General features: G+C 33.6%; 3 protein-coding genes across 6 annotated transcripts; 1 reads left to right on the top strand and 2 right to left on the bottom strand.

Annotated features, from left to right (window-relative positions):
- LOC109230880 (pentatricopeptide repeat-containing protein At1g11710, mitochondrial) lies at positions 411–4,884 on the top strand. 4 transcript variants are annotated; one of them, XM_019396342.1, is made up of 4 exons: positions 411–2,637; positions 2,762–2,814; positions 4,086–4,134; positions 4,356–4,884. In XM_019396342.1, the coding sequence occupies exon 1, from the start codon at positions 617–619 to the stop codon at positions 2,582–2,584; it is 1,968 nt and encodes a 655-aa protein (XP_019251887.1). In that variant the 5' UTR covers positions 411–616; the 3' UTR covers positions 2,585–2,637; positions 2,762–2,814; positions 4,086–4,134; positions 4,356–4,884. The 4 variants fall into 4 exon arrangements, with proteins under 4 accessions (XP_019251887.1, XP_019251888.1, XP_019251889.1 ...); XM_019396343.1 differs by having other exon boundaries at positions 4,086–4,182; XM_019396344.1 differs by lacking the exon at positions 4,086–4,134.
- Positions 6,037–11,168, bottom strand: LOC109230879 (mannan endo-1,4-beta-mannosidase 2-like). The gene is made up of 6 exons (XM_019396339.1): positions 11,009–11,168; positions 10,501–10,912; positions 9,459–9,656; positions 7,822–7,944; positions 7,045–7,256; positions 6,037–6,633 (listed from the first exon to the last, which is right to left on the bottom strand). Exons 2-6 carry the CDS (start codon positions 10,885–10,887, stop codon positions 6,225–6,227), a joined length of 1,329 nt encoding a protein of 442 aa, XP_019251884.1. The 5' UTR covers positions 10,888–10,912; positions 11,009–11,168; the 3' UTR covers positions 6,037–6,224.
- On the bottom strand, positions 24,474–25,527 carry LOC109231769. The gene has a single exon (XM_019397400.1). The coding sequence runs from the start codon at positions 25,377–25,379 to the stop codon at positions 24,858–24,860; it is 522 nt and encodes a 173-aa protein (XP_019252945.1). The 5' UTR covers positions 25,380–25,527; the 3' UTR covers positions 24,474–24,857.

Here is a 27,422-nt window from a genome sequence, read left to right as displayed (position 1 = left end):
ACCACGTATAAGTTATCCCGATGTTAATTTTAACACCGGGATAACTTATACCTTATAAAAGGTGGGATAATTAACATCGGTATAACTTATACCTTCTTCTTAGAAATTATGCAATTGTCATTCTTAATACAACATACCAAACAATGAATAAACAACAATCCCAGCATAACTAATCCGAGCATAACGTATACCGGTATAAATTATATTCCAACCAAACGACCCTAAGGGCTATTTATGTACTTCACCGCTTCAAAGCGCCCGTGGAACACGCGCGGGACAAAAATTCAAGTCATACACTTTGAGGGCTATTTATGTAATTCACCCCCTCAAAGCGGCTAGCTGATGTAATTTCTACCAGAAAAAGGGTTCAGGGTTTTAGCCATTTCCCGGGCATATTAAGGTCTGTATAATTGTATTCTACTTTTTTCTTTTTCAATTGGGTTGATTTTTCTTAATAATTTTCAAAAATCAGACTATTTCTGAAGTGGGTATTGTTCAATCAATGGTGTTAGGCTTCTTTTACATTTCAAAGGTGAATTCTTGCAACTTAGTTCTTGATTTTTCTTCAAAATTTTGGTAAAACAAGGCTATTTTACAAGTGGGTGTTGGTCAGTCAATGGTGTTAAGCTTGTTTAGGTTACAAAGGAGGAATCTTTTTGTTAGAACTCTTCATTTAGGTCAGCAATTCACAACCCCAAATACAGAAGACATCTTATTCAAAGCAGTTTGTGTGAATTTGAGGGAAAAGAAATGGAAATTCTTGGACCAAATGTCTTCAACTCTCACAAACTCTGTTATTTATCGTGTTTTTCGCGAGTTTCGCAGCTCTCACCATGTAGTTTTAGAGCTTTACAAGAGAATTTCAGCTAGTAAAAATGTGTTGAATTCTTTGGAAAGTTGTTGCATTGTGATTCATTCATTGGTGAGTTGTAAAAATTATGATGATGCTTTGTTCTTAATAAAAGAGTTAATGATAAGTAGAGGGTATTCACCTTTGGATATTTTGCAAGTGTTGTTGGATACTTGTGATAATAGTTTCGCATGTAATGCAGTTTTTGATGCGTTGATTCGGGCTTGTACGGAGTTCGGGGCAAGTGATGGTGCATATAGTGTGATCAAGAAGTTGAGGGTGGAGGGTTATTTTGTTTCAATTCATGCATGGAATAATTTTATGAATCATTTAGTTAAAGTAAACGATGTATGTCGTTTTTGGTTGATGTACAATGAAATGGTTTCATATGGTTATTCTGAGAATGTGTATACCTTTAATTTGCTTGTCTATGCTCTTTGTAAAGAATGTAAATTATTAGAAGCTATTTCCGTGCTATATAAGATGTTGAAGTGTGGGATAGTGCCCAATGTTGTTACTTTCAACATGCTTGTAGACGGCGCTTGTAGAATAGGGGAACTTGATATGGCGTTGAAGCTTGTTAGGAACATAACAATCATGTCGTGGGGATGTGTGATTCCTAATACAATTACGTATAATTGTCTCATTAACGGATATTGCAAGTTAGGAAGTGTAGCAATTGGAGAGCAATTTTTGGACGAAATGATTGAGATGGGTTTGGAGCCAAATATAAGAACTTATGCAACATTGGTCGATGGGTACTCAAGAAATGGAATGCTGGAGGAGGCATTTAGGATTTGCAATGCTATGGTTGAGAAAGGTTTGATGCCTAATTCAGTAGTTTACAACACAGTAATCCACCAGCTTTATATTGAAGGAGATGTCGATGGGGCTTACAGTTTACTGTCTGACATGATTGAAAAGTATATATCTCCGGACAAATTCACCCATTCAATTCTTGAGAAAGGACTATGCAGGAACGGTCGTGTAAAGGAAGCTCTTAGTTATCATAAGTCTATTGCGGAAAAGAACCTCGTGGAAGATGCTTTTTCACACAACATTCTCATTGATTATCTTTGCAAAAGCCAGAATACATTAGGGGCACAGCAACTTGTGTGCAGCATGTTTGTTCGTGGTCTAATCCCGGACTTAATCACATATGGTACTATGATAGATGGATACTGCAAAGAAGGCAATATTAATAGAGCTTTTGAGGTATATGACGATATTATAAAGGTGAAGAAAAATCCCAACTTAGTGGTATACAATTCTATTTTGGATGGTTTATGCAAAGAAGTGTCAGTAGATGTAGCGGAACTGTTGGTAGAGGAACTAAAGGAAACATCTTTATATGATGTGATCACTTGCAATACATTGTTGAATGGGTATTGCATCAGCGGGAAGATTGACAAAGCATTGCATTTATTCTTGAAAATGAGAAAAGAGAGGATATCTGTTAACGAAGTCACTTACAATATTTTGATTAATTTCATGTGCAAGTTGGGGCTGATTCAACATGCAAAAGAACTGATGTGTCTCATGATCACACAAGGTATTTTGCCGGATTGCATAAGTTACACAACACTTCTCACGAGTATGAATAAGGAGAGAAGCGCAGAGGAGGTTGTTGAGCTCCACGACTATATGGTGCTTCGAGGTGTAATTCCTGATGGTGAAACTTATAGAACCATTGTTGATCCACGTATTAAACAAATAGGTTTCGATTTTGATTGAGTTATGCTGTTACGATGAGTAATGCCAAATTATATCAGCACACGTAACCATAGGTGGGAAACACTTGAAACTTTGTGCAGGCACTTTTACAATAGCTGATCAAATGAATCTCTCGTGGCTGAATATTACGCTTCGATTTGTCCTACTATATACTAAACCTTGTTTTGTTTCTTGCAGATTATGTAACTTCTATCTGATCAGAAACAGATGATATGATATTTTCTGCTGAGGTGAAACTTCTTTTATATATATTCAACTCCCTGACCAATATATTAACTTTGTGCCTACCTGAAATCTAAATTCCTTTTCTCTTTTGCTTTGAATTGGATATCGGGATTGCAATGTGTTTATGTAGAATGCTCTACTTCCTTTTGTCCGTTTGACTAATTTCTTTCCTCCAAACGATGCTTTATAGTAGGTAAAAAGATCCCCCAGCTATGTAGAATGCTCTACTAGTTAAGAATGTTTGTGCAATTTAATGCCGTCTATATTTTAAATATAAATATGTTACCTTCTCAAAAACAAAACAAAAAGAATGTTTGTGCAACATAACCATGACTGCACCATAGCTTACAGTGTGGTCAATTAACTTTCTTTCTTTAATTGAAACCAAAAACCATAGCTATACTCTTTCGACAGAACTTATTGAGGAGCTTAACTTCTCAATTTTTACAGCGAATTGCCCTAATGAGAATAGGGATTTAGGGATCGCGGTTTGCTACAACAACAAGCCCAATGTAATCCCACATGTGGTGTCTGGGGAGGGTAATGTGTACGCAGACCTTACCCCTTCCTTGTGAAGGTAGAGAGGCTGTTTCCGATAGACCCTCGGATCGCGGTTAGCTGCTGATAGAAATTTGTAAAATTACCAGTTGTGAGGAATGAGGTATCAGTTCGGATTCTTGTGGCAGTGGAATGCTTACTGGGACGAGTGGGTTATCACCTCTCCTGTTAAACAAAGTTTTCATTGACTAGTATTTAGGATTCAGCTGAATGTTTTCATGTATATGCCAGAAACTTAATTCTGCAAAATATGAAGTTTACAATTTACTGTGGTACCTTGTTGCACTTTGTGAATTTACATAAAAGTGACATTGTGAAGATGTCTGCATTTCCTTATTTGCTTTGTTTGCATGTAGTCAAATTGTTATCTAGTGAAACCAATCGAAGTTTAAATGTGGTTTAAATCCCATTTTCGAGTAAGTGATGTCCTGCATCTCAAGTCACCTTATCTTTTATCATCTTTGCGTCTTCCGTTGATTGATTAGAATTGCTAACGGTTGTTATACCGTTATTAACATGAATAACAACTCTTGCAATTGATCATTGAAAAGATTTATATGATTTCTAAAATTTCTGTGAGGTTCTTATAATGGGACACTACATTATCATAAGGTTCTTATACTAGTCTATCCGAAGTCCGAACTGATGCCTTGAGATCTAAGCTTAGTTTTTCTTGGCATAACAAATTTGAGCTAATCCCTCTTCTTTTAATATATAGGTGGGGTGATCGTTCCAATGAATGCTTTGCACTTTGAGCTATTTGGATTGTACGTCCAAAACGTCATGTTATACATTATCCACATTGAATTAACTGCGTAGGAAATCCCATTACATTTTCTTTCGTTTCAATATTTAACTATTACTTATCCGTTATGGTGTTGTATAATGAAAAATGTGTTAGAAATATTTCATCATGCATCTACGCTTTTTTATACGGTGATTAGACCCTATAACATTATTTTTCTCCTTCACAATCTGTTTGTGTCAGGTACTAGTACATTGAATCTTTAGAGAGGCGCTGGACTCAAGACAAGCCATTACGAAGCGTCATGAGCCTGGGTCAGGCGACCCAGAAGGACCAGACATACTACACGCTAAAAAGAGGGTAAATAAGTCTATCATTGTTTGAGAATAGAACAGTATCGACAGAATTTGATTGGGGGTGTGGTCTTGCCCAAGAAAGGATGGAAGAGCACCAATAACACATTGTATTGAAGATAACCCCACTTTTGATCAACATCCATCCTCTCACGTATTCCCTCAAGCAGCGGAACATTCAGCGCCCAAGCAGTTATATGCTCCAACCTACGTTGTTTAAGTAGCAAGAAGACTTAACTTTAGAATATCAACATTTTCTAAAGAAAATTCAATTTTCTCTACACTTCCAATTTCAAGCACCCCCCCAAAAAAAAAAAAACTAGATGGGGTTTCCACTTTGTATTTTCAATCTAGTATTTTACTGGCCCAGTGTTACCTGAAGTTTGCTAAGTATAGCATGGACAGGGGTGTTCATGGTTCGGTTTGGATCGGTTTTCCCCGAAAAAGAAACCAAACCAAATAAGTCGGTTTTTCAAATATTAGAACCAAACCAAACCAATTTAGTCGATTTTTTCTCGATTCGGTTTATGTCGGATTTTGTCAGTTTTTTCGGTTATTTGTCGGTTTTTTTCTTAAATATACGACATACACTACCAAACACATATTTCGGCGACCACATTTTTAACGTAACACTATCAAATCAATTGCCCTTTTAGAAATCTATTATTTATCAAGATATATTGATAATAATTGAATTAAATAGTGATGAATAATTTAAGGACTCAATTAAAAATATATTATTTTTAACATGAAATGGATTCTTACACTTAACAAAAGAAAACTACCAATCAAATTAGAATGTAAAGGTAAAGAACTATACTTAAGTGCAAACTATTAACATTTACCATAAAATATTTGAAACTTTGTATAAAAATATACATATATATAGGTGTAATAATGAATTTGAAATACCTACTCCTATAGTCGGTTTGGTTCGGTTTTTTTCTGATTAAAACCATAACCAAACCAAATTTGATCGGTTTTTAAAATTCAAAACCAAAACAAACCAAAAAGTATTGGTTTTTTCGGTCGGTTTGGTTTGGTTTTCGGTTTAGTTTGGTTTTTCGGGTTTTTATGAACACCCCTAAGCACGGTTATAATACCTGAAGCAAATGAGAGTATAGAGAAAAGGTGTTGGTGTGCCATCAAAGTGATAGAGTAATAGCAGCTTACGCCTTTTTCTCTCCTATGTTTCCTTTTGGTTTTTTCCAACCATCTATATGGAGACACTTGACATTTCCTTCAACAGAAATCTTTGCGTACTGCAGAAAATTTATCAAGTTAACGAATAGCCATTTTTATTAATGTTATTCTTAATAAGAGCAAAGAGGGGGAGCCTTGGCGTAATTGATAAAGCTGCTGCTATGTGACCAGGAGATCACGGGTTTGAGCTGTGGGACCAGCCCCTTCCCTACACCCAGTGCATAGCGGGACCTTTGTGCATCGGACTGCCCTTTATTGTTAATAAGAGCAAACATCAAGCTAAGGTATCCACCTGCTGGCAAAATCCCTGTTTTAAAAAAACAATCCATTTACTAAAATGTTCTGTAAGTTGTCACAAAAACAAAGAGTGGGAAAATAATCTGCTCTACTTTCATTTTTATGCAAACTGTATAGTATACATCTGTAAACTGAGAAACACATTGTGTAAAACTATCCTGTATCTCCTCCTTCTAAACAAATTTCAAACAAGAAAAAATACAACCAGATTCTTCATTATACATATTGAATTTCTTTCTTATCCAAATGAATACATGGTTTATACACTCGTTCGTGTACAAAAATCCTTCAAATGTTCCGTTTGTGTAGGAAATACACCGTGTTCTCTAGCCAGCCTACACGACTGTTCAGTAATTAGCTGATACATTGAAGGCCTCTCCCACGGAACAATTCCAAAATCATCATTATACAGTTCCATTCCTTCAACTAAAAACTGCCAGATAAACGAACCTGCCCCCGACCTGTTTCTTTTTGCAGACTTGTATATGATATCAAGAACCATTTTGTAGAATCTATCTCGTTGAGCAGGTTCAAAGTCTTTGTTCTCGTTTGATAGACCGAATTCAGTGAACATGATAGGTTTCCTTAGTTCCTTGTCACCGTCTTCGATGTGAGAAAGCATCCATTTGGCTGCAAATTTTAGTTTTTCTTCGAAATTTTTGTGAAACCTACCAAAAAAGGATGTCAAAGAGGGAAAATGCTCTACGACAACAACAACAACAATAACAAACCTAATGTAGCTCCACAAGTGAGGTTTGGAGAGGGTAATGTGTATGCAACTTGCCCCTACCTTGCGAAGGTAGAGAGGTTGTTTTCAGTAAACAAACAAAAAAGGCAACCCGGTGCACTAAGTTCCCGCTATGCGCGGGGTCCGGGGAAGGGCTGGATCACAAGGGGTCTATCCTCGCAGCCTTACCCTGTATTTCTGCAAGAGGCTGTTTCGGTAAACAAAGAGGGAAAATGTTCTGAGTGGCTAAATTTGATCAAGAACTTCCTCTTTCAAGTTATACCTTTTTCTTTCTCATTTCCTATTTGTATTTGTCACAAATTAATAAAGTTGAGTATGATAAAAAGTTTACCAATGGTCTGGGTATATATGTACAGAGGCGAAATCAATCGTCGAAAGCATGGAGTTGCGGATGAAATCTGATCCAAGATCAGCAGCCCAAAACTCTGGATTGCCAGTTGATTTTTTGGGACTTTTACGACCGTAGAATCCTTCTAGGCCTACTGTAAGCAGATGTTTCCTATCTATTGATTTCACAAATGTTGACATCTCTTCTATCCAATCCTGCAAAATTATATGATGCAATTAGTTTATATCCAGGTATGAATGCAAATCAAATAGGCGCCCTCATATTAATATGCCAAGTACTGAATTATCTCCAATACTGATATAAAGAAGAAATGTCCAGACATTTAAAATTCAATCTGTAATGTATAATAAATAGGTTTAGGAGGGAATGCCAAGTGTTAGAAAAAAATAAGATAATGCAAGCTCATAATACTACAACTTTCTAAAGATATATAGTGAATAGAGGCAAAACCAGGATTTTTACGCGACGGGGGCACAATATTCTGCTCAACCAGTGCCCCTTAAAGGCTTTTAGTGATCAGGGTGCCTAAATACGTTTTAAAAAACCATTTTCAAGGTATATACATATACATATACAAGATTTCTGTCGAAGCTTATGGGGTCCCGTGACTCCTCACTATAACACATAGGTCCGCCTCTGATAGTGACCCCTCAAATTTCAGAGAACCGGAATAACAAAAATGAATAGCTATCCAAATTAAGGACTACTTTTCTGTCAAATACTATGATATTAACAATGAGCTGAGAGTCTAGAGCTTACTTGGAGTGTGTCACCAGAAGGATCGGTCATGCAGCGGGGCTCGTTTATTAACTCCCAAGCAAAGATAGTTGGATCGTCCCTGTACTCAATCCCAGTGTATAAGTTTCTCCTTGTTAGCACCGTCTGGAAGTATGAAAAAAGAACGATTACATGGGTCAGAAGTTTACAGTAAGAATGTAATGTTAGTATTAGTACCAAGATGTGGCATGTGACTGCAGAAAACAACAACAACAACAACAAACCCAGTATAATCCCATACGTGGGGTCTGGGGAGTTAGTGTGTACGCAGACCTTACCCCTACCTTGAAGGTATAAAGACTTTTTCCAATAGACCCCCGGATCAAGGAGCAAAAAGAGAGCTTAATCATGAGTCATCACATTGCCTAATGCCAAAACTATTCCGTCCCTCCTATAGCATGATACAAGGGGTAATTTAATAAAGCAATCGAGTCATTCCGTAGGCACACAAAACTAGAAGAAGATAAGAACTGAAAAGCGCCAATATAACTCAGTTCATTCATAATGTACCTTTCTGGAACAATAATGGCCATTCGGCCTAGGAATCCAGAAGTGAGAACAGATCAAACTCTTCCTTATCCCCATTCCTTCTCCACCTTATAAAAGGCAGCCCGATGCACTAAGCTAGTTTAATCTTGCTTTAAATTGTATATTCTGCGCTTTTCAGTCTTTTCAGATATAGATCTCCTGATTTCATAGTCAGCACAACTCCCAGAGTGCAGAAGCACTAATTTAGACAACTATCATGCGATTCATGGTCATTGATACTCTCAATTAATATACTTGTAAGTCGTCAATCATGCTAATCACTCTATTTTGAAGTAGCACCAATACTCTTTTCACTTCTTCTGCACTATTCGGCATCTTAAAATGAAAATATAATTGCACCTAGTATGATAGTAAAAATCACACTGGCACTCTAGCATTCCTCTCGAGCTGAGGGTCTTTCAGAAATAACGTCTCTACCTCCCTAGGGTAAGGGTAAGGTTTGCGTACATACTACCTTCCCCAGACCCCACTTGTGGGATTTCACTAGGTTTGATTGTTGTTGTTACTCTGGGGAATGAGCAGGAACTTCAGTAAACTGTTGTTTCACTTTAAAGTACGATCTATATCAGTCAATACTTAAAGATACTTCTCATCTTTATAAACTTCATTAAGAGGAAGGTGTTAAAACAACCAAAAAGAAAATCAGGCGAGGTAGTCAAGGTAAGTGATCTTATCTGAAATCTCAATGTGGAAGTTTTGTACAGCTCAATTGAGATCTCTGAATTCAGAACTCCTAAAATATGGGCTTTTTGAAGTGAAGTTAAGAGTTAAGACATAACTTCTCCAATGAATTAATGTTTCAAATAGAACACTTAGGTCTAAGTAATTAAGTAAAGAACATTTTCCGGTTATTTAGATAGTGCCTCGATAAGGTAAATTTTTCTGCACTTCAAAAACAGTCTTGCAGCAGAACGAGCAATTTGACCAAGAGAACTACCAAATTTTATAGGATCCAATGTGTATTCTCTTGCTCTCTGTCCGACAATTAGAACAATGGTAAATTTCAGAAACACAGACGTAGCGCAACATACAAGTTTATCCTGAAGAAACTATTTCCCTAGGAAAATTACCTTGACATAATGTTTGAAATAACGACGAATGGTAGGGTCATAGAAGAATGAATCATTGGAAGAACTTAAAGCAACACCTTCTTTCTCTGCCCATTTTACATACTGAGTCTTCCCACCAAATGCATTCAGATTGTTAACCAAGCTAAGCATTAGCCTAATACCGTTCTTTCTCGCTTCTGCAATAACATGATCCAATGCCTGCAACAACACATTTCTGCATCAAGTGGAAGAAAAAAAAAATACCGGAGGCAAAATAAACGAATTTGTACACCAGATAATAGCTAGTAACAGTACTTAATCAAGAAAGTAATAATAAATCCATGCGCCAGAGAAGAAAAACTCATGATCAAATTAGTAATTATGAAAACTCAGTAACTAGAATTTTGGGGGATTTAAAGAAAATAAACTTAAAAAAGACTGGAAAATCAGGAAAGCAGGAAGCAAATTAGACATACTTTACATGATGGTAATTTAAAAGACTAAAGCTATAAACACAAGATTAGATGACTACAAATTTATGTATTTAACAAAACTTCACAAGTCCTATAACTAAACATCTTTTATACAAAGAGTTTAAGTTCTGTGCACTGACAGTATATAGACCTTCAACACTATCAAGTTAAGTCGACCTATAACAATCGGTAAATCTTCATATCGGACTTGACTGAACATAGGATAATAACCTGCTATAAAAAAATAGGGCAGCTTGGTGCACAAAGCATCCCGCATTCACGCAAGGTTCGGGAAAGAGCCGATGTAGGCAGCCTACTCTAACGCAAGCATCGGTGGCTGATTCCATAGTTCGAATCCGTGACCTATAGGTCACACGGAGACAACTTGACCGTTGCTCCAAGGCTAAACTAATGCTATAGCCGATTATATCAAACTAATGGTGAAAAAATGAGGTATATAATTTAAATCCTTTTAAAAATAGGGTACAATTCAACCAATAATTGTAGAAAGATTGCTCAAAAGGGAAAACAACCAAAGTAAAAAACATATTATAATTATAGAAATAATACTAAAAACAAGTTTTGCTTACTCTAAAAACTCTTTCATCAAATCTACCAGGAGAAATCTGCAGGGCATTATATCCACCATCATTAAAAGCCCAAGTTCTACATACAGTGAGTCCCATCTTAGCACCAGCTTGTAAAATTCCTCTAATTCTTGATCTTTTACTATAATCCACAGCATGATCCATTAACCAATAAGAATTCCAACCATTTATGTAAAAAACTTTACCATCAACAAAGAATTGAGTCCCATTTCTCTCCACAAAACTTAGCTCTATTTCTTTGTTGTAACTGAACCACAATAAATCTCCAAATGAAAAATAAAGAAAAGTGACAAATAATGCTAAACCAATTACTGGATATAATAGGCCACCATTTCTTGTGAGTTTTCTGCTCATTGGTGATTTAACCATTGCATGAAATGGAAAATGCTGAAACCTATAAAACAAGATTGTAAATTTATGTTATAAATATAAGAAATTTGATTAATATAAAACACCAAGATGTATATGTGTGTGTGTGTGTTTTTAATACCTGGGATCTCCTTAGCTGTCCAATTTGTGATTTTTTCAAGAACAATGAGATCTCTTTTCTGAGAAAAAAGTAGTAGTATAAGCAATTACTTCAAGCAGAGACAAAGTCGTCAATTTGGGCAGTGAAGGCTGAGGACTGTGAGACTGCATCACGTGTGTGTGGGGGTTGGGGGGAGGAGGAGGCAGGGGTGGGGTGTGTGTGGTGGGGGTGGGGGGGGGGGGGGGTCTAAGTTTATTGTTTTCTGTGTCCAAATTTTGACGTTTGTTTTAGGTACGTGATTTATGGGTATAGTGGATCAAGAATCTCAAAGATTACCCTTCTTGATATACAATCAAAATACACATATAATAATATTTGACATTAAAATTTATGACGGTTTTAAACAAAAATTATTCAAAGATCAACTTTTTTAATATTGCATAAAAAAGATATGAAAATTATTTAAATTTATATGCTAATTAAATATTAAATAAAGTTAATACTCCCTCCGGTCCGAAATAAGTGATTTTTTTATCTTTTTTTTATGGTCCAAAATAAGTGATTTTTCCAGATTTCAAGAATGAATTAATTATTTTTTTCCTACATTGCCCTTAGAGTAAATAGTGTTGGAGTATGTGTTAGGAGTATTTATGTGACGAGATAGTAATGGTTAATATGGTCAATTTCATTGCTAATTAATGTTAAAGGTGGATTTCTTAATTTGTGTGAAAATAGCTTAAAAAAATCACTTATTTTGGACCGGAGGGAGTACATTATTAATAAATTCATAACTAAATGTGCAAATATTTAAACTCTAAAGCACACATTTTAAAGTTATTAGAAGATTAAACAATTTTAAGATTGATGGAAGAACTCTGTAATTGTAGCTTTGCTCCATAGATTTCAGTCTCTTACTAGCTTACTAGTGATATAACGCTTGAATTGNCTATTAATTCTAAACTATTTACCCTTTAATGCCCAGGCCCAAACTATTTACTACTCCTACCCATGGAGTTTAAACTATTTACCCGGTGACTCTACCTACGATTATCGTGCTGGGAAGGTAGACATTGGAAAGACTACAACAAGCACGCATGCACTAAGCACGCCTACTGTATCTTTTTAGTGTTTTAGTCGATGTGAACTTCGAAAAATCCCTTTTTATCTAAACAAATTTTTTTTATCTAAACAAATCTTATTTACCCGGTTACAATGAAATAGAAGTGGAAGAAACCTGGTAAACAGAACAATACGAAATATGAATTGTGGAAGGAAGTCAGCACGAGAGGGTTGGTGTTTGGAGGTGTAAATGGAGTTCCATTCTTCCTCTATTTTCTTCTTCTTCTCTAAACCCAATAGTTTTCTAGAGTTAACACTTGAATTCGTTTCCATTTCTATTATGGGGTTTAATTCTAAAATGATTTCTCTTATTGTAGTATTCTGGGGTTCATCATCAATTGCAATTCACACTTATTTCTCACTAATACCTTCTTCTTTCTCTTCACCCAAACTCGTTTTTGGAGATTTATTGTACAAAAATTCAAATCCACCATTGAAGGACCTTGAAGCTTGAAACTCATTAACTTGGTTTGTTTGAGTTTTTAATTATTTTGATCCGATCCTATATGGGTTTGTTTGGAAAGTTGATTGGAGGTTGTAGCTAAAGTTTTAGTCAATTTGGTGGAGATTTTATTTTAGATTTGAAGTTTAAGTTGAAATATAGCTGAACAAGAGAAGAAGACGAATTTGAATTGTATACTCAAATAGTATACAAATATATCATTTTGGTATACAATTTATTCCAACTACAGTGCCGGCTCAAGGGCCAAAGCGACTGAAGCAGGCGCTTTAGGCCCCAATTCTTTTAGGCCCCTTTAATTATTAAAAAGTAGATCTTATGTGTTAATTTTTTTTTTTTCAAAAATATTTAATAATTTAATGAAAAATATAAAATCTAAAGAATTTTTTGTTATGTATTTGAAAGTGACTATACATACATTTCTGGTAATGTACATATATAATCCAAATTATTTTTATTCTCTTTTTTCATTCACATAACAATACCTTGTATTCTAGGTTTTCTATTCTTTTTCCTCCAAAGTTATCTATTCTCATAAAAACAAGTGTTGAAGGGCATTGAATAAATAAAATTGCACATTTTTCTTCATTCTTTCTCGAGTTGTTAGGCATAGCAGCAAGCAAACCAACAAGGAAATTTTTGTTTTCAATATCAAGTTACAACTTCTAGAATCAATTTTATTTTATTGTTCTAACTTGTTATTCTCTTCTTTTTTTTATTATCTTTTTATATTTTACTTCGTAGGTCTATATTGCTTTTTATATGATTAATTATAAATATACCAACTAGAAAATAAGAATCAAGTAATTACTTTAAATTCATAAAAAAGGAAAAAATTGAAACTTTAATGCAATCTCATAATAGAGCTCTTGATAAATTTTTAATCCACAATAAAAAATAAATTAAAACATAATGAGAGTGCTCTTTAGAATATGAACAAGTCACTAAGTTGATTGCAAGTGCATACAGGAAAGGAAATAATAAAATATATAGAAACTTTGCATCTAAAGTTACTACAAAATATAAACTTCATATAATGTACGAAATTTTGTAATAAAATATTAAGGCCTCTAATAAAAGTTTGGCTTTAGGCCACTAAGTAACTTGAGCCGCCACTGTCCAACTATATACCCTATTAGTATAGCTATATACTATATTGGTATCATATGCTAGTTGAATCATTTTTTAGTTGTATTAGCTGCATTTATTAGTACAATATTTGATTTTCTTTTAATAATAGTAATATAGTTCAATATCTTGAAATACTTTATTACATTAATATGTGGTACACTATTTTTTTATTTTCTCTTTATGCATGTGTGTTATGTAATAGTAGTATAGTCATATAGTTGCCGGGAATTAACTAGTAAAACTGTATACCATGTTGGTATAGTTATATGCCATATTGGTATCATATGGTAGTTTGAACATTTTTTTGGTTGTTTTGGCTGCATTTTTAAGTGAATTCTATTCTGAAATTATTTATATGAACTGATTTGCAGTGCTGGAAAATTTTTGTGCTTATGGATATAGATTATGTGTATTATGTAATAGTTTTTATAATTATAGGCAATTGTTGGAACGACCCATACAACTATTTACCCTGTTAGTATATGGAATGAGCAAGTTGCTTTGCGAATATTTAGCTTGCAATGCGAGCATGTAATTTTCTCATACTTTTATTATGTCCTTTAATGTTTTGGTACAGTAGTATAATCACACATAGTTGTAGCAATATTCTAGAGCAATCATATACTATGTTGGTATACATGTATACCATATTGGTATCATGTGGTACTAGAAGTCTTTTTTGCTACTTATATTTTTATTGCATTTTCCAATATTTTATTATCATTTCTATTCTAACTAGTATATATGGAGATTTAGTGGCCGTAGATTATATTGTCTTGCTCCATCACTGATTGGTGTTACTGCTAATGGTAGAGTATGTACTAATATTTGTAGGGAAGGAGATCAAGGTTTGCATGGCAATCACGTGGAATTAAAAAAGGAACAAGAAATAAAGAAAAAAAAATAAAGGAGTCAAATTTGAGTGTGAAATAAGTTATGGTAAAAATAACAATAATACGATTTGGGCAAAAATAAATAAATAAAAGAGAAAAAAATAAAAAAAAATAGGAAGAAAATAAGAAGAAAGAAAAGGAGAAAAGAAAAGAAGCATAGAAATAAAAAAAGAATTGGAAAATAAAGAAAAAATTCCCCACTAAAACTACTATGGGTAGGAAATGTAATTAGTTTATGGGTAGAAAAATAAATGGGAAGACAAGGGTAAATAGTTTTGTTTTGTGGGTAACTGTGTCAAAACCCCTTAAGAATACTGTTATAAAGAGGCCTGGCGGTATATAGTACTCCTACTTACAATGTGAAAAGTTACTAGGGCATCAGCGTATTTTAACTTAGAGTTTAACTTATACATATAAATACTTCCTTTATATAATACGAAGTACTCTCTCGTTTCCTTTTACAGCTTGTTTGGATGGTTGTTACGCGTCGTTTCATAATGTATTGTATTGTATTGTTTGATAAAAACAATGTTTGAATAGATTGTGTCGTTTGCCATCGTTTCATGAGATCACGCACCAACAATATGAAAAATAAACTTGTAATATTATAAAGAAAAACTGTGATACATGGTAAAATTACTATATAAAAAGGTAAGGTAAACGATAAATAAAATTATTTTATAATAATAAAGGGTGAGATTGAGAGAAAAAGACAAGGTAACGACGCGACCACACCAAATCGGTCGTTACATAAAGTGGCACCTTTCGTCGTTATGTAATGACGGATTTAACGATACAATACAATAAAATTTAAGTGACAATCAAAATAAACATCGTATTTAAAGTAACAATACGATACGATATAATGGGTAACAACCATCCAAACAAGTTGTTACTAGTTCAATATTAACTTTGTACTCTCCCTAAAAAATTATTTAGTAAGAGTTTATTTTATAAATTATTCTTATTAATGATAATTAAAATTCTATAAAAATTATTTAGTAAGAGTTTATTTTATAAATTATTCTTATTAATGATAATTAATATTCTATCTACAAAGCAATGATTGGAATACACTTAGGCCTCATTTGTTTTTTTTAAGATTAAGACGTCTGAATCTGAATATCAAAATGTGTATTAAGATTAAGACATCTGAATCTGAATACACATCTGAATATATTAAGATGTATATTAAGATCTGAATAGAAATAATTAAGACTGTTTGATTTTTAACATCTGAATGTATAAAATTTATCTTTATTGAAAATTAATAAACAAAAAATTCAAATGAAATACTAACTAATCTAAAATTCTATCAATAAAATATATAGATTTTTAAAATACGATAGCTGTTGGTGGTGATGGCTAACAGGTGAATGCCGACTAGAGGTGGTGGTTGGTGGTAGTTTTGGTTGATGATGGTGGTTCATGCTAGTAGCTAGTAGTGATTGGTAGTGGTGGCGATTATGATTGAGGATGGTGGTGGTGGGTGGTGATAGTGAATAATAGCGGGTGGTGGTAGTAGTTGTGACTGATGAAGGTGGTGGGTTGGTGGTGGTAGGTTATAATGATGGGTAGTGCCGGCTGTGGTTGTTGATGGTGATGGGGTGGTCAGTTGTTCTAGTTGAGGCGGATGAGTGTTGATTGTGGGTGAGAATGATTATGGTGGTCGGAGTGGTGGGGATAGTGGGTGGTGATGGTCGATAATGGTGGCGGCTATGATTGAGGATGATGGTGGCGTGGTGGTGGTGGATGTGTTGGTGGTGATGGTGGTTGAGTATGGTGGTGGTGGTGACATGGTGGTAGTTGATATTGGTAGGCGGTAGCGGCAGTTAATAATGAATATGTGATAGCATCTTAATGAAATTAAGTCTCTGTTATAGATCTTAATCATACAGACCTATTCAGTCACTCCAAAGGGAAATGTACTACTGCTCTTTTCTTGATTATCTATATTGGTTTTATTTTGAATTTGAGACAAACTTTATCCTTCACTTTTGCGTGACTGCATAAAATTGTTGGTCCCTGGCATATATACAAACCGATGAAATTCAAATATTTATTTTTTAGTTTAATTCTTTTCAATGTGATTACTAAATTTAGTCTGCAAATATAGATTTACTATATTATTTTTTCCCCTTTTAAACGATTCGCGCATCACGCGGGTACGTATACTAGCAGTGGAAAAAACACAACTAGGTTACTTATTAGATAATTACAAATAAGTTTAATTGATAATTTGAGTTCGAGATAACATTGACACGTACAATTACTGTTTATGTTGTTATTTGCCTCTGTTTAGGGAGAGAGTCAATGAGAAAATGAGATAAAATTAAGACAAAATGGGACGGATGTAAGAAAGCATACCTAACATGTAATCCAAAAAAAACTCTCAAAAAAATCAGGGGAATTTATATTAAACATGAAGATGGGGCGGGGTAGAGTGTTTGTCAAAAATAATTGTTTGCTAATTAGATTTGAAATCATGAATATAAAGATTGTCACGAGGAACAAGTTACTCTTGGAAAGTTGTGGCTCACAAGAAATCGTTTTATCGAAAAATCATTATAAAATCAATTTTTTTAAATTAGATTCTCATTTAGCTGATTAGAAATTGAATTTCATTTATTTTAATTTCTCAACGTATGTCTGGTATGTGCTTGCGCTAAATTCACGCCAATAAGTCTCACACTTTGAAGGATAAAGTACTCTCTATAAAGGTAATTTTATGCCCACGACTCAACTCCGAGATTAACAGCTTGTTTGGATGGTTGTTACCTATTGTATCATATCTTATTGTTACGTTAAATACAATGTTTGTTTTGATTGTTACTTAAATTTTATTGTATCGTATCGTTAAATCCGTCGTTACGTAACGATGAAATGTGCCACTTTATGTAACGACCGATTTGGTGTGGTCGCGTCGTTTCCTCGTATTTTTCTCTCAATCTCACCCTTCATTATTATTAAATAATTTTATTTTATCATTTATCCTATCTTTTTATATACCGTATCATAATTTTTCTTTATAATATTACAAGTTAATTCATCATATCACAGGTGCGTGATACCATGAAACGATGCCAAAACGACACAATCCATCCAAACATTGTATTCATCAAACGATACAGTACAATACAATACAATACGATACGATACATTATGAAACGATACGTAACAACCATCCAAACAAGCTGTAAGGATGAATAAGTACTTATCGATCGCTCCACCACAACTTTGATGAATAAGTACTTAACCAATAAAACTAGCTTGATTACCTTACTTTTAGTCCTCATCATTTGTTCTATCATTCTATAATTGCCATGGTCAGTTAATACTCATCATTGGTAGATTTTTTTGGTTGAGAAAAATCAATTGTGTTTTAGTAGCCGTTTTTATAATTTTTGAAAAAAAAATATTATTTGGAGTTAAGTGAAAAATAGTATTTAGAATATGAAATTATGTTTGGACATGCATTTTGTTTAAAATAATACTGCAGTTTTGTGAGTGGAGAAAAAAGTTTTTCTGAAAATTCTGAAAAAATGGTTTCAAAAAGCTTGCAGAATTTCACGGACAAACACGTCTTTGAAAAAAAAAAATCTATGGACAAACTGTCCTTAATCTCAAACTAGTAGGACTCAGACATTTGAATCAACTATATATGAATCATGTTGAATGTGAAAAACAAATCACAATATGACTTTCTCTTTTTTATTTTTATTTTCGTAGAGCTTAAATAGAAAATATATTTGGGGAAAGAAAAATTCAACCTTGGTAGTCGGCGAGTATCGACAAACTTCAATCATGCCCTACTTATAGGGAAGTCTTAAAGTCAGTTCGAGAAAATATTTTTGACTAAATGTGTTAAAATCCTATCTTTCCAATAACTGAAACAATTTTTTTGCTTTTCTATCCGATTTACAAAAGAAAGATTATTTTATAATTTCACATTCTACTTAGACTATTTGTCTCGAATTTAATAATACTTTGCATAATTTTATTACCCCATTACTATTAAGTAAAATAGATACTCTATGTGACAGCAAAAAAATAATTTAAAACTTGACCAAAAATGCACAAGTTTTGTTTTTTAATTGGGCACTTTATAAGTATACCCACTTAACTATCACATATAACCCTGGCGAGCAAAATGGGGCTTTGATAATTTCTTTGTGAGCTGCCATGAGAGTCGATTGGAAGCCAAAAAGAAAAAAAAGATAGTAATGTTTATTTTGAACTTGACAATATTGAAAACTATAGTCCACCTCTGTCCGTGGTTCAAATGGATTAATCATAGTTTGATTATCATAATGGTTGTTTTTGTTTTGTCCAATTCGAAATGTCAAATTAGTTCATAATTATTGCTTGGAAATCATAAGAATTTTGTGTAAAGAATAGTAGAAGAAGAGTATTATTTGGAAACCTTCTGCTAGCCCAAGATCGTTAAATAATATTGGAGGATTCAACTAAAGAAGAGGAAGCTTGAAAAAGAGAAGAAAATTTTTGGAGAGGAGAACTTTGTTTAGGAAAGAAGGCTTTCTTGATTTTAGCTTGGTTACAAATGAACAAGACACCCCCTATTTATACTAGCCTATGGATAATTCTAGATATGATTCTAGATAATGTACAAAGAAGATTCTAGCAACCTTATCTTCTAACAACACTCTAGAATATCTAGACATGTCTTATCTTCCCACAACATTCTAGAACATCTAGATATGTCTACTAGATATATATCAAGGATACTATACTAGGACATTCTAGAGGATTCTATATTTTTCCAAAAAATCAACTTTATTTTTTTCACATTCCGATGTGCATTGTTTGACCAAAAATATAAATCTTGGTTCAACTAATTAAATTTGTACAAATAGAGGTTATTCTGAGTTAATAACAATATCCTAAAGATGAAATTCTCGGTATGGTGATAAATAAAACGTATATCTATTCCAAAGGTTATGATGGTGCACAATAATGACAATATTCAAAGACCCAAAAGGAAGAAATGTAGCATTAAATAGTGATGAATAGCAATAAAAGGCATTTATGTAAATAAAAGGTATGGGTCACCCGAGAAAGGATGAAATCAGTAGATGTTCTTCTTGACAATGATGAATGATAAATCAGCCTTTGAATATTCGAGTTATTCTCGGATCCAGTGGAGAAGTGTAAATCAGAATCTTAGTAAAAAGCTGTTTTTATATGCTTGTAATAAGGCCAGATTCTCTCAATAAAGTCAAAGTGTATTTTATAAATGAATATTTCATGTCATCTATCATTGTATCTCTTTCTATTTATAGGAAACATGTTCCTAGAAACCCTAACAGTACAAGTGCAAAGAATATCCACTAGAATATTCTCTTTAATGTCCTATCTTGAAACTAGCCGTTATAACTCTTTCAAGGGTATTTGACCTCGGCCTCGATCCTTGACGACTCCTCGACCTTAATCCTTGCTGACTCTTCAACTACGACCTTCATTGTTCGTTAAGCCACTTCGACACGTGGTGGCCTGAGAGTGTTTAGCTAGTGCCATCATGACTTAAGTATTATAGAGAGAGATTTTGACTCATACATGCATGAACTTCTAATTTTTCCACTTTGTATTTGAATTTATGGTCCTTTCTGAGGTCATTTTTTAAACCTTGTCGTTGTTAACTTTGTAGATTAAATTTATCTTCAAAAGGAAAAATGTATCCAGTTTCTTGTAAATGATGGACCTACATTCACATATTTTTTTGTTTTGAAAAATTTGAATAGGCCGTTCTTTGTATTTGCAAATTGCATTTACACAAAAAGAGGTCATATTTAGACTTAGAATTTGAGCAGTTAATCATGTTATTCTTTGCTAAGTGATGCTTTAAATTTTTTATAGATTTAAACTAAATAGAAATATATTATAACTAACAAATTAAGCTTCTCCATCAAATGACAACACGATTCAATATAGTAATAGTAGACAAAGGTCTTGAGCTAGAGCCTCATCAATTTGTCCAAGACAAGGGAGATATTCAGAGGAGAAATTTTCATAAAGCATTATCTTTTAGTGGTATTTAGCTATCTATAGATACCATTTGCTATATTACGGATTGTAGATACATTTTCTGTTGTTATAAGATGTATTAGTTGTATTTAAGCTACTGTATTCATAAATACAATAGCAAAAATAGGCGTAAATCAGGGAAGTCCAGCTAAACAGTTGTTGTATTCGAGTGTATTCGACTGTATTCATGGCGTGAAACGTGGGATTACAGCTGGACAGCTTATTGTATTCGACTGTATTCACGGCGTGAAACAGGGATTATACTGTTTTTAAAGGGAAAGTAAATTAATTAACATAATAGACTCCTAATATAACTCAACAAACTCAATTATAACACACAAATTTTGTATTTCTAGTTATAAAAAAGATTCTCAACCGAAAAATACCCCAAAACATAGCAATCTTCAGATAAATTATATAATACATCTGAATACATAAATTATATTAATTAAAAAAAATATATGAATACATTCATGGCATATAGCGAGACAGTGAATACAAGGAAATACATAGAATACAGCGGGATACATTGAAATGCAATTGAAAAAAAAGACAGTGAATACAATGAAATACATGGAATACAGCGAGATACATTGAATTACAATGAAAAAAAGAAAATGAATACAATGAAATACATGAAAATACAGCATGATACGTTGAAAATACATTGAAATATATTAACAGAAAAGTTGCTCAGCCCCAAACTCCTTTGTCTTTGTTCAAGAACAAACCCTACTGGAGATACTGCCACCAAAAGCCCCAAACTCCGTTGAAATTGCTTGTGGCTTCTTGCAGTTCATTGTAGTCAAATACGTGAATTCCGAAATAGTGTGAAGCCTTTTCAGGGCCCGTTATTGAGGAGGGATAAGAAAGGATGCTACTGGAGATCAAAGACGAACCAGCGTCACTTTTCTTCTGTCGACGATGATAGAGAATGAAAATTACACATGCCACAAAGGCAGTTAATGACTGTAATTGGGTACAAGCATCAGTCGGATACTAAAGATGGCGGCCATATCCGTGGCGGCGGTGGTATTCTTGGTATTGCTTGGGCTTTTGGTGGCACGATCTTTGTTGAGATTGAGTATCGTGTTTTCAGGGAATGGGGAAGAGAATGGCATGTATCAAAGTAGAGAGAGAAAGAAAATAGTGTAACTGAATAGCGTATTTAGTGGCTTAGGGGTAGGAGGTAAGCAAAATTAGATATTTTGCTATAAACATTAAAAGGTATCTATAAAATATAATTTTTATTAATGGTATTTATTTAAAATAAATAAGGAGTTAACCTTTGCTATGTGAGGTAAAAATTCCTATTCAGAGAAGCTCAAACAAAGAAGAGTCTAGTCCGGTATGAGTTTAGGCCCGGCCCGGCCGTGTGCTGCTAGGTCTGAAAATGGCACCAATTAGCGCTGTTATACCCCTTAATTAACTAAATGTTCCTTCGACCTTTGTTTGATTGACATAAATCTCACGAGGCCCGCCCATTATTACTATGAAATAAAGAAAAAAGAAAAACTTATACGTGTTTGGGGAAAATTTTATTTTGTGTCTCATACAACTGATACTAGTTGTATGAGGCAATTTTTGTGTCTCATAATTTTGTGGACCCAGAAGTGTAAGATTGGGTCCATAAATTTATAAGACAAAAAGGAGCCTCATACAACTAGTGTAAGTTGTATGAGACACAAAATAAAACTTCTCCGTGTTTGGCAACAAAAAGAAAGGAATGAGTGATGAGCAGGGAAAGGTATGAGAAGTGAGATTCTTTGGTCGGATTGAAACGTTACAGTTGAATAGTGCAGAATAAAGTTGTTAACACTACTTATGGGGAAAAGAAAATGCGTGCCATTTACAAGATTTTCTAAGTACCTAAAGAAAATGTCATGTCCTATAACTTTCCTTCAAATACCTAAAGGGGTTCAAGTTGCAAAAGTTATACTCTATTATGTGCCCTTGGTCTTCAAAAGGCGAAGTTAGAATTTGAAGTATACGTGTTGTGAATTTGACGTCGAATCCATAGCACGTTTTAGTTGTTGGATTTTAATTAACTATTTATACAAATTTAATAAATTTTCTAATATAAATATAGGATCTAAGTAAAAGCTAATGAGTTCGGCCGAACCCATAAATAATACCCTACCTCCCCCATCCTTGGATATGAAAATAGTTAACAGAATTATTCTCGATCGTAAGAGAAGGTCCATAAAGGAAAGGAATAGATTGGCTATGTTAAATTTCTGTGCCTGTTGTGAACACAAGTGCCATAGTTAATTACAAAACTTAATAAAAATACATACATATTCAGATCAACTAAAAAATAAATTACAAGTAACTCTATTTAATAATTGTTCTATTTCACTTTATATGGCGAAATTTGGAGTACGAGGGTCAAAGTTCATGATTTTGATCGTGAATTTAGGCATAGATTATCCAAGCTTTTGAAAATAAAATTTACATATTTAAAAACTACATAAAAAATATGATAAATGTGGTTTTAGGATATTTCTTTTCCTTTGAAAGTTGTGGTTTTACATTCTTTTAAATTGCATAAATTTTACTAGTAACACATACTGAATGGTAAATGAAAAATAGCTACATATTATGTCTCATTGGAATAAGAGGTTGCCAATAAAGTTAAAGTGTGTAAATGACTTTTCCGAATAAACTTACGTGACAACTTGTGTATTTTCTCTAGACTTTATCAAAATACTCCGGAGTCCAGACGCTAGAAGCCCGAATAAACCAGTAGCTTTTATTTAAACAGTATATTTGTGTTTAAAATTCATTAAATATCAACAAATATTAAATTTAAAACCCAATTATTAAAATTTGAAGTCGTCGTTCAAAAACGTCGAAATCCTGGCTCCGCCCCGTCCAAACGAGCTGCAGAAATCCAAGAAGAGGAAGGTTGAAAACTAGAATAGTCATACATCACCACCAACATTTGTTACAACGTACAAATAGCTTAGTTCCAATTCACTTGTGCACTAAACTTTTACTATGCACGAGATTCGTAGAAGGGTCGGACCACAAGGGCTCATCAATTACTTGTCATTGAGCCTTAGTTGACTTGGAAGAGCAACTTGGGGTAAAAAACCTTTAAAGTGTTGGAAGACATTAAGTTGGTAGGATAGAAATTGAGGCCATAACACACGCTTAATTAACTAGAATTGAACATTTGTATACCCAAGAGCATAGCCTACACGAAGGGGAAGCAATCCTAGCGCCTTCTGTTACAACTACATCTTTACTCGCATTCTAAGTATTCGATAAAATTCCTAAAACTAGTTTTCATAGTAATTTCAAAAGTAACTTTAAAAGTAATTAAACAATCACTCTTTGTTTGAAGATTACATTAAGAATCACCAAGTTTACGTGAATGAGCATTACAGCTTGGTGAAATTCTTTTTCAAAATAACATATCCCAGATTAGCACGAAGGCAAAAAGGGCATTACAGCTTTGTAAATGAGTTTTCCAAATAAATTTAGGTGACAATTTGTGTATTTTCCCTAAAAAATTTATCAAAATACTTGCGTCTAGTTACGTGCCTGCTTGTTAATTCTGTCGATCCAGTCTCTAGAGTCCCAGAGTTCAGATGCAGGGGCGGAGCTAGAAGCCCGAATATGAGTTTGACTGAACCCAATAGGTTTTACTCAAACAATCTACTTATATTTAAAAATTCTAAATATGAATAAATATTAAAGTTAGACTTAGTTATTAAGATTTGAATTCGTCGTTCTAACCTCTAGAATTATCCAGGCGCACTGCAGAAATCCAAAAAAGAAGAAGGTTAAAAACTAGAATAGTCATAAATCAACACCACCATATGTTACAACTAGCTTAATTCCAACTCACAGCAAGATACTGTAATAGATTTCCTTTTCTTCTGTATTTTTCATAATACAATAAGACAAAGGTTACTACAAACAGCACAACAGCATACACTTTACACATATCATACATATAAAGAATAACCCCCCAAAAATCCAAAGAAAACATTAGATCTTACCTATTTTTACAAGCTGAGTTTAAGTGAAAATCTCTTACACCCCTAATTATTTAACTCAATACTCAATACTAAAAAAAGGCAGCCCGGCGGACTAAGCTTTTACTATGCACGTGATCCGGATAAGGATCGGACCACAAGGGCCAATTGTATGCCGTCTTGCCTTGCATTTCTTCAAGATATCGTTTCTACGGCTCGAATCCTTGATCTACTCCTGATCAATAATCAATACCATCTTCTTTATTTCTTCTAACAAGTGCAAAATACCCAAGAACAGCACAAATTGCAGCAACTAAATTCCCTTCTCTAATCAAAACCTTAACTATAAACCCAATAATCTCAGCAGTCATTTTCTTCCCCTCTAAAACCAAATCCTTTCTCCCTTTTCCAGCAAATGTTAATAAAACCAATATACTAATCCATGTCACAAGTGTTGCTGGAACAACCACAACTAAAGCTGCTACCATGGATAAAACTCCAAAAGCAATTCCTAATACCATAGATGCATACAAAGCTGAAGAAGTTGAGTTAAGGGGTACAGCTGATTCGTACCAAGAAAGTACTGATTTGAGAAAATTCCAAGAAAGTGATAACAAGATTGTGTAAACTGTAATAAAGAGAAAAACCCATGTTCCTCTTTTGCTCATAAGTTTTAAGAGAAACATAGAGGAAGTAGCTGATGGTGGAATTGGTGATGTTGGGAATAGAGGAGGTTCTAATTCTTGTTTTGTTTCAGCCATTGATTTTGTTGCTTTGGATTTGCTCTTTCTATTTCTCTCCTCTTTCTGCCCTCTTTCTCTTTTTCTTGATTTTTGTTGTTTGATATTTTTGGTGAATAGGGCTTTAAGGGCATTAGTGTTAAGCTTTTTTACTCTATTGATGTATACTTTAAAGAGTCGTTTGGTATGAGGTATAAGAAGATATAGTGCTGATATAAAAAATTAATATTATCTTAATACTTTGTTTGGTTAGCAAATCTGATATAAGTTATTTCGGGATTAAAATTAGTATCGGGATAACTTATACCTTGTAGAGTGTGGGATAATTAGTGTCGGGATAACTTATACCTTCTTCTTAGAAATTATGCAATTGTCATTTCTAATACAACATACCAAACAATGGATAAAAAGAATACCAGGATAACTAATCCAAGCATAACTAATCCCAGCGTAACTTATCCCATCATAATTTATCCCGGCATAAACCGTATTCAAACCAAACGACCCCTAACATGTTAGACATTGTTAAGTTGTCATTTAACTAAGTCATTAATTTATGTTTAAAATAAAGAACTATAGTACCTATTACTTTTTCCAGTCTTAATTTATGTACTGGTATTGACTAGGCATTAGAAAAAAAAAGCTTTTCGAATTTGTAGTTTAAAATAAGCCAAACAAATTTTTGTGACTATAAATTATCTCATTAAGGAGAAAATAAAAAGTTTCAAGTACTAAATATAGATATGTATTATTTTTATGGGACAGACTAAAAAAGTAAATGCCACAGAAATGAGGACAGAGAAAGTATTATCTTATGATTTTAACTTTGTAAATACCAAAATATTTTAAACGATGAGATCACTTAAAAGATAATTAAAGCAAACTTCTTATAATAAGTAGATTTGTCATCAGATAAATAAAGTATAACATGCATTAAAGGTTCATTGCATTAGTTAATCATTTTTTTATTAGTCATAAATGACTTGCTTTACAAAAATAATTTTTTTAAGTTGAGCTTTAATAAATAGTAACTCGTGTTAGAATGGGATTAGTATTGAAACAAGGTATGACCTGTGTGTAGTGAGTGGGCTGCGGACCTTGTGGCATGCCGCATGCCACTAATACGAGTTCAGTCTAACCATGTGAGTCTTTTTTTTTTTTGGTCTTCTCCTTGTTCCATATCGTATTGAGACCTGATTAAATTCGAATTCAGTACCAGAAAATTCTGCATTAGGGGGAAAACTACTTCTAAATTTGAATTTAAAATCACTGGTTAAGAATAAAAAAGTACTTATCGTTCCACTACTGCTATTATTGGTGTCTACCATCTGAGTGCCGTTTACTAAAACTTGACTAGACACGTCTTCATCAGCACAAACTCTTTTATTCCATGTAAGTTTTTTTCCAAAGATTCTCCAAATGGACAAGAAATTCGTGGTTTTATTTGTGGGGCTCAATCAGTCCAAAGATACTTTTAATATGGTTTAATATTGTTCGTTTGCATTAAATTCGTACGATTTTCTTCAGAAGTCTCATACCATTCTTACATCTATATAGCTTTTCAATTTTTTAACTATCAATATAGAACTTTTTTCGCACACCCAACACGTTTTATAAACAAGAACACACATAATTAACTATTGGTTAATATTTTTTTGTTTGTTTATGGATGGTATGATAGTGCAGGGAAGGTGCAGAATGCTCAATTTGGAGGGGGACATAAAGTAAGAGAGCAACATGGTGGCATTTTCACACTTTTGGAAACATTTACTTCTAAGACTCAGTCTGTGTCGTTCTTTACTGTGGTTGCCTAACTTTACACGCTACCAGATTCCTTGCTGCTTCAATTCACAAGCCAATATTATATGGCCAAAAGAAAAAGAAGGAAAAAAAAGAGTATGCATTAAGTTGAGACTTTTAGAGGCCATTCGAGAGACTAGGTATATTATATCAATGGAAATTTTGGAATTAAATTTATCCCGTATTCGATTGAAGGTATTATCTAAAATCGATATTATGTTTATACTAAAATCTTGATATAACTTATTATATATAGAAGGTGGG

The sequence above is a fragment of the Nicotiana attenuata genome, chromosome 8 (assembly GCF_001879085.1).
Source record: "Nicotiana attenuata strain UT chromosome 8, NIATTr2, whole genome shotgun sequence".
Taxonomy (NCBI): Eukaryota; Viridiplantae; Streptophyta; class Magnoliopsida; order Solanales; family Solanaceae; genus Nicotiana; species Nicotiana attenuata.
The sequence above is the reverse complement of the archived record's forward strand: the minus strand, read 5'-3'. Positions and strand labels throughout refer to the sequence as shown.

Bases quoted from the DNA above. Each gene is read 5' to 3' on its own strand.
- LOC109230880 (XM_019396344.1), top strand. From the start codon at position 617: ATGGTGTTAAGCTTGTTTAGGTTACAAAGGAGGAATCTTTTTGTTAGA.
- LOC109230879 (XM_019396339.1), bottom strand. From the start codon at position 10,887: ATGGTTAAATCACCAATGAGCAGAAAACTCACAAGAAATGGTGGCCTA. The intron at 9,657-10,500 runs GTAAGCAAAACT...GTGTTGTTGCAG, and splicing joins TTGATGAAAGAGTTTTTAGA to GCATTGGATCATGTTATTGC. The intron at 6,634-7,044 runs GTAAACTTTTTA...CTTTTTTGGTAG, and splicing joins CATATATACCCAGACCATTG to GTTTCACAAAAATTTCGAAG.
- LOC109231769 (XM_019397400.1), bottom strand. From the start codon at position 25,379: ATGGCTGAAACAAAACAAGAATTAGAACCTCCTCTATTCCCAACATCA.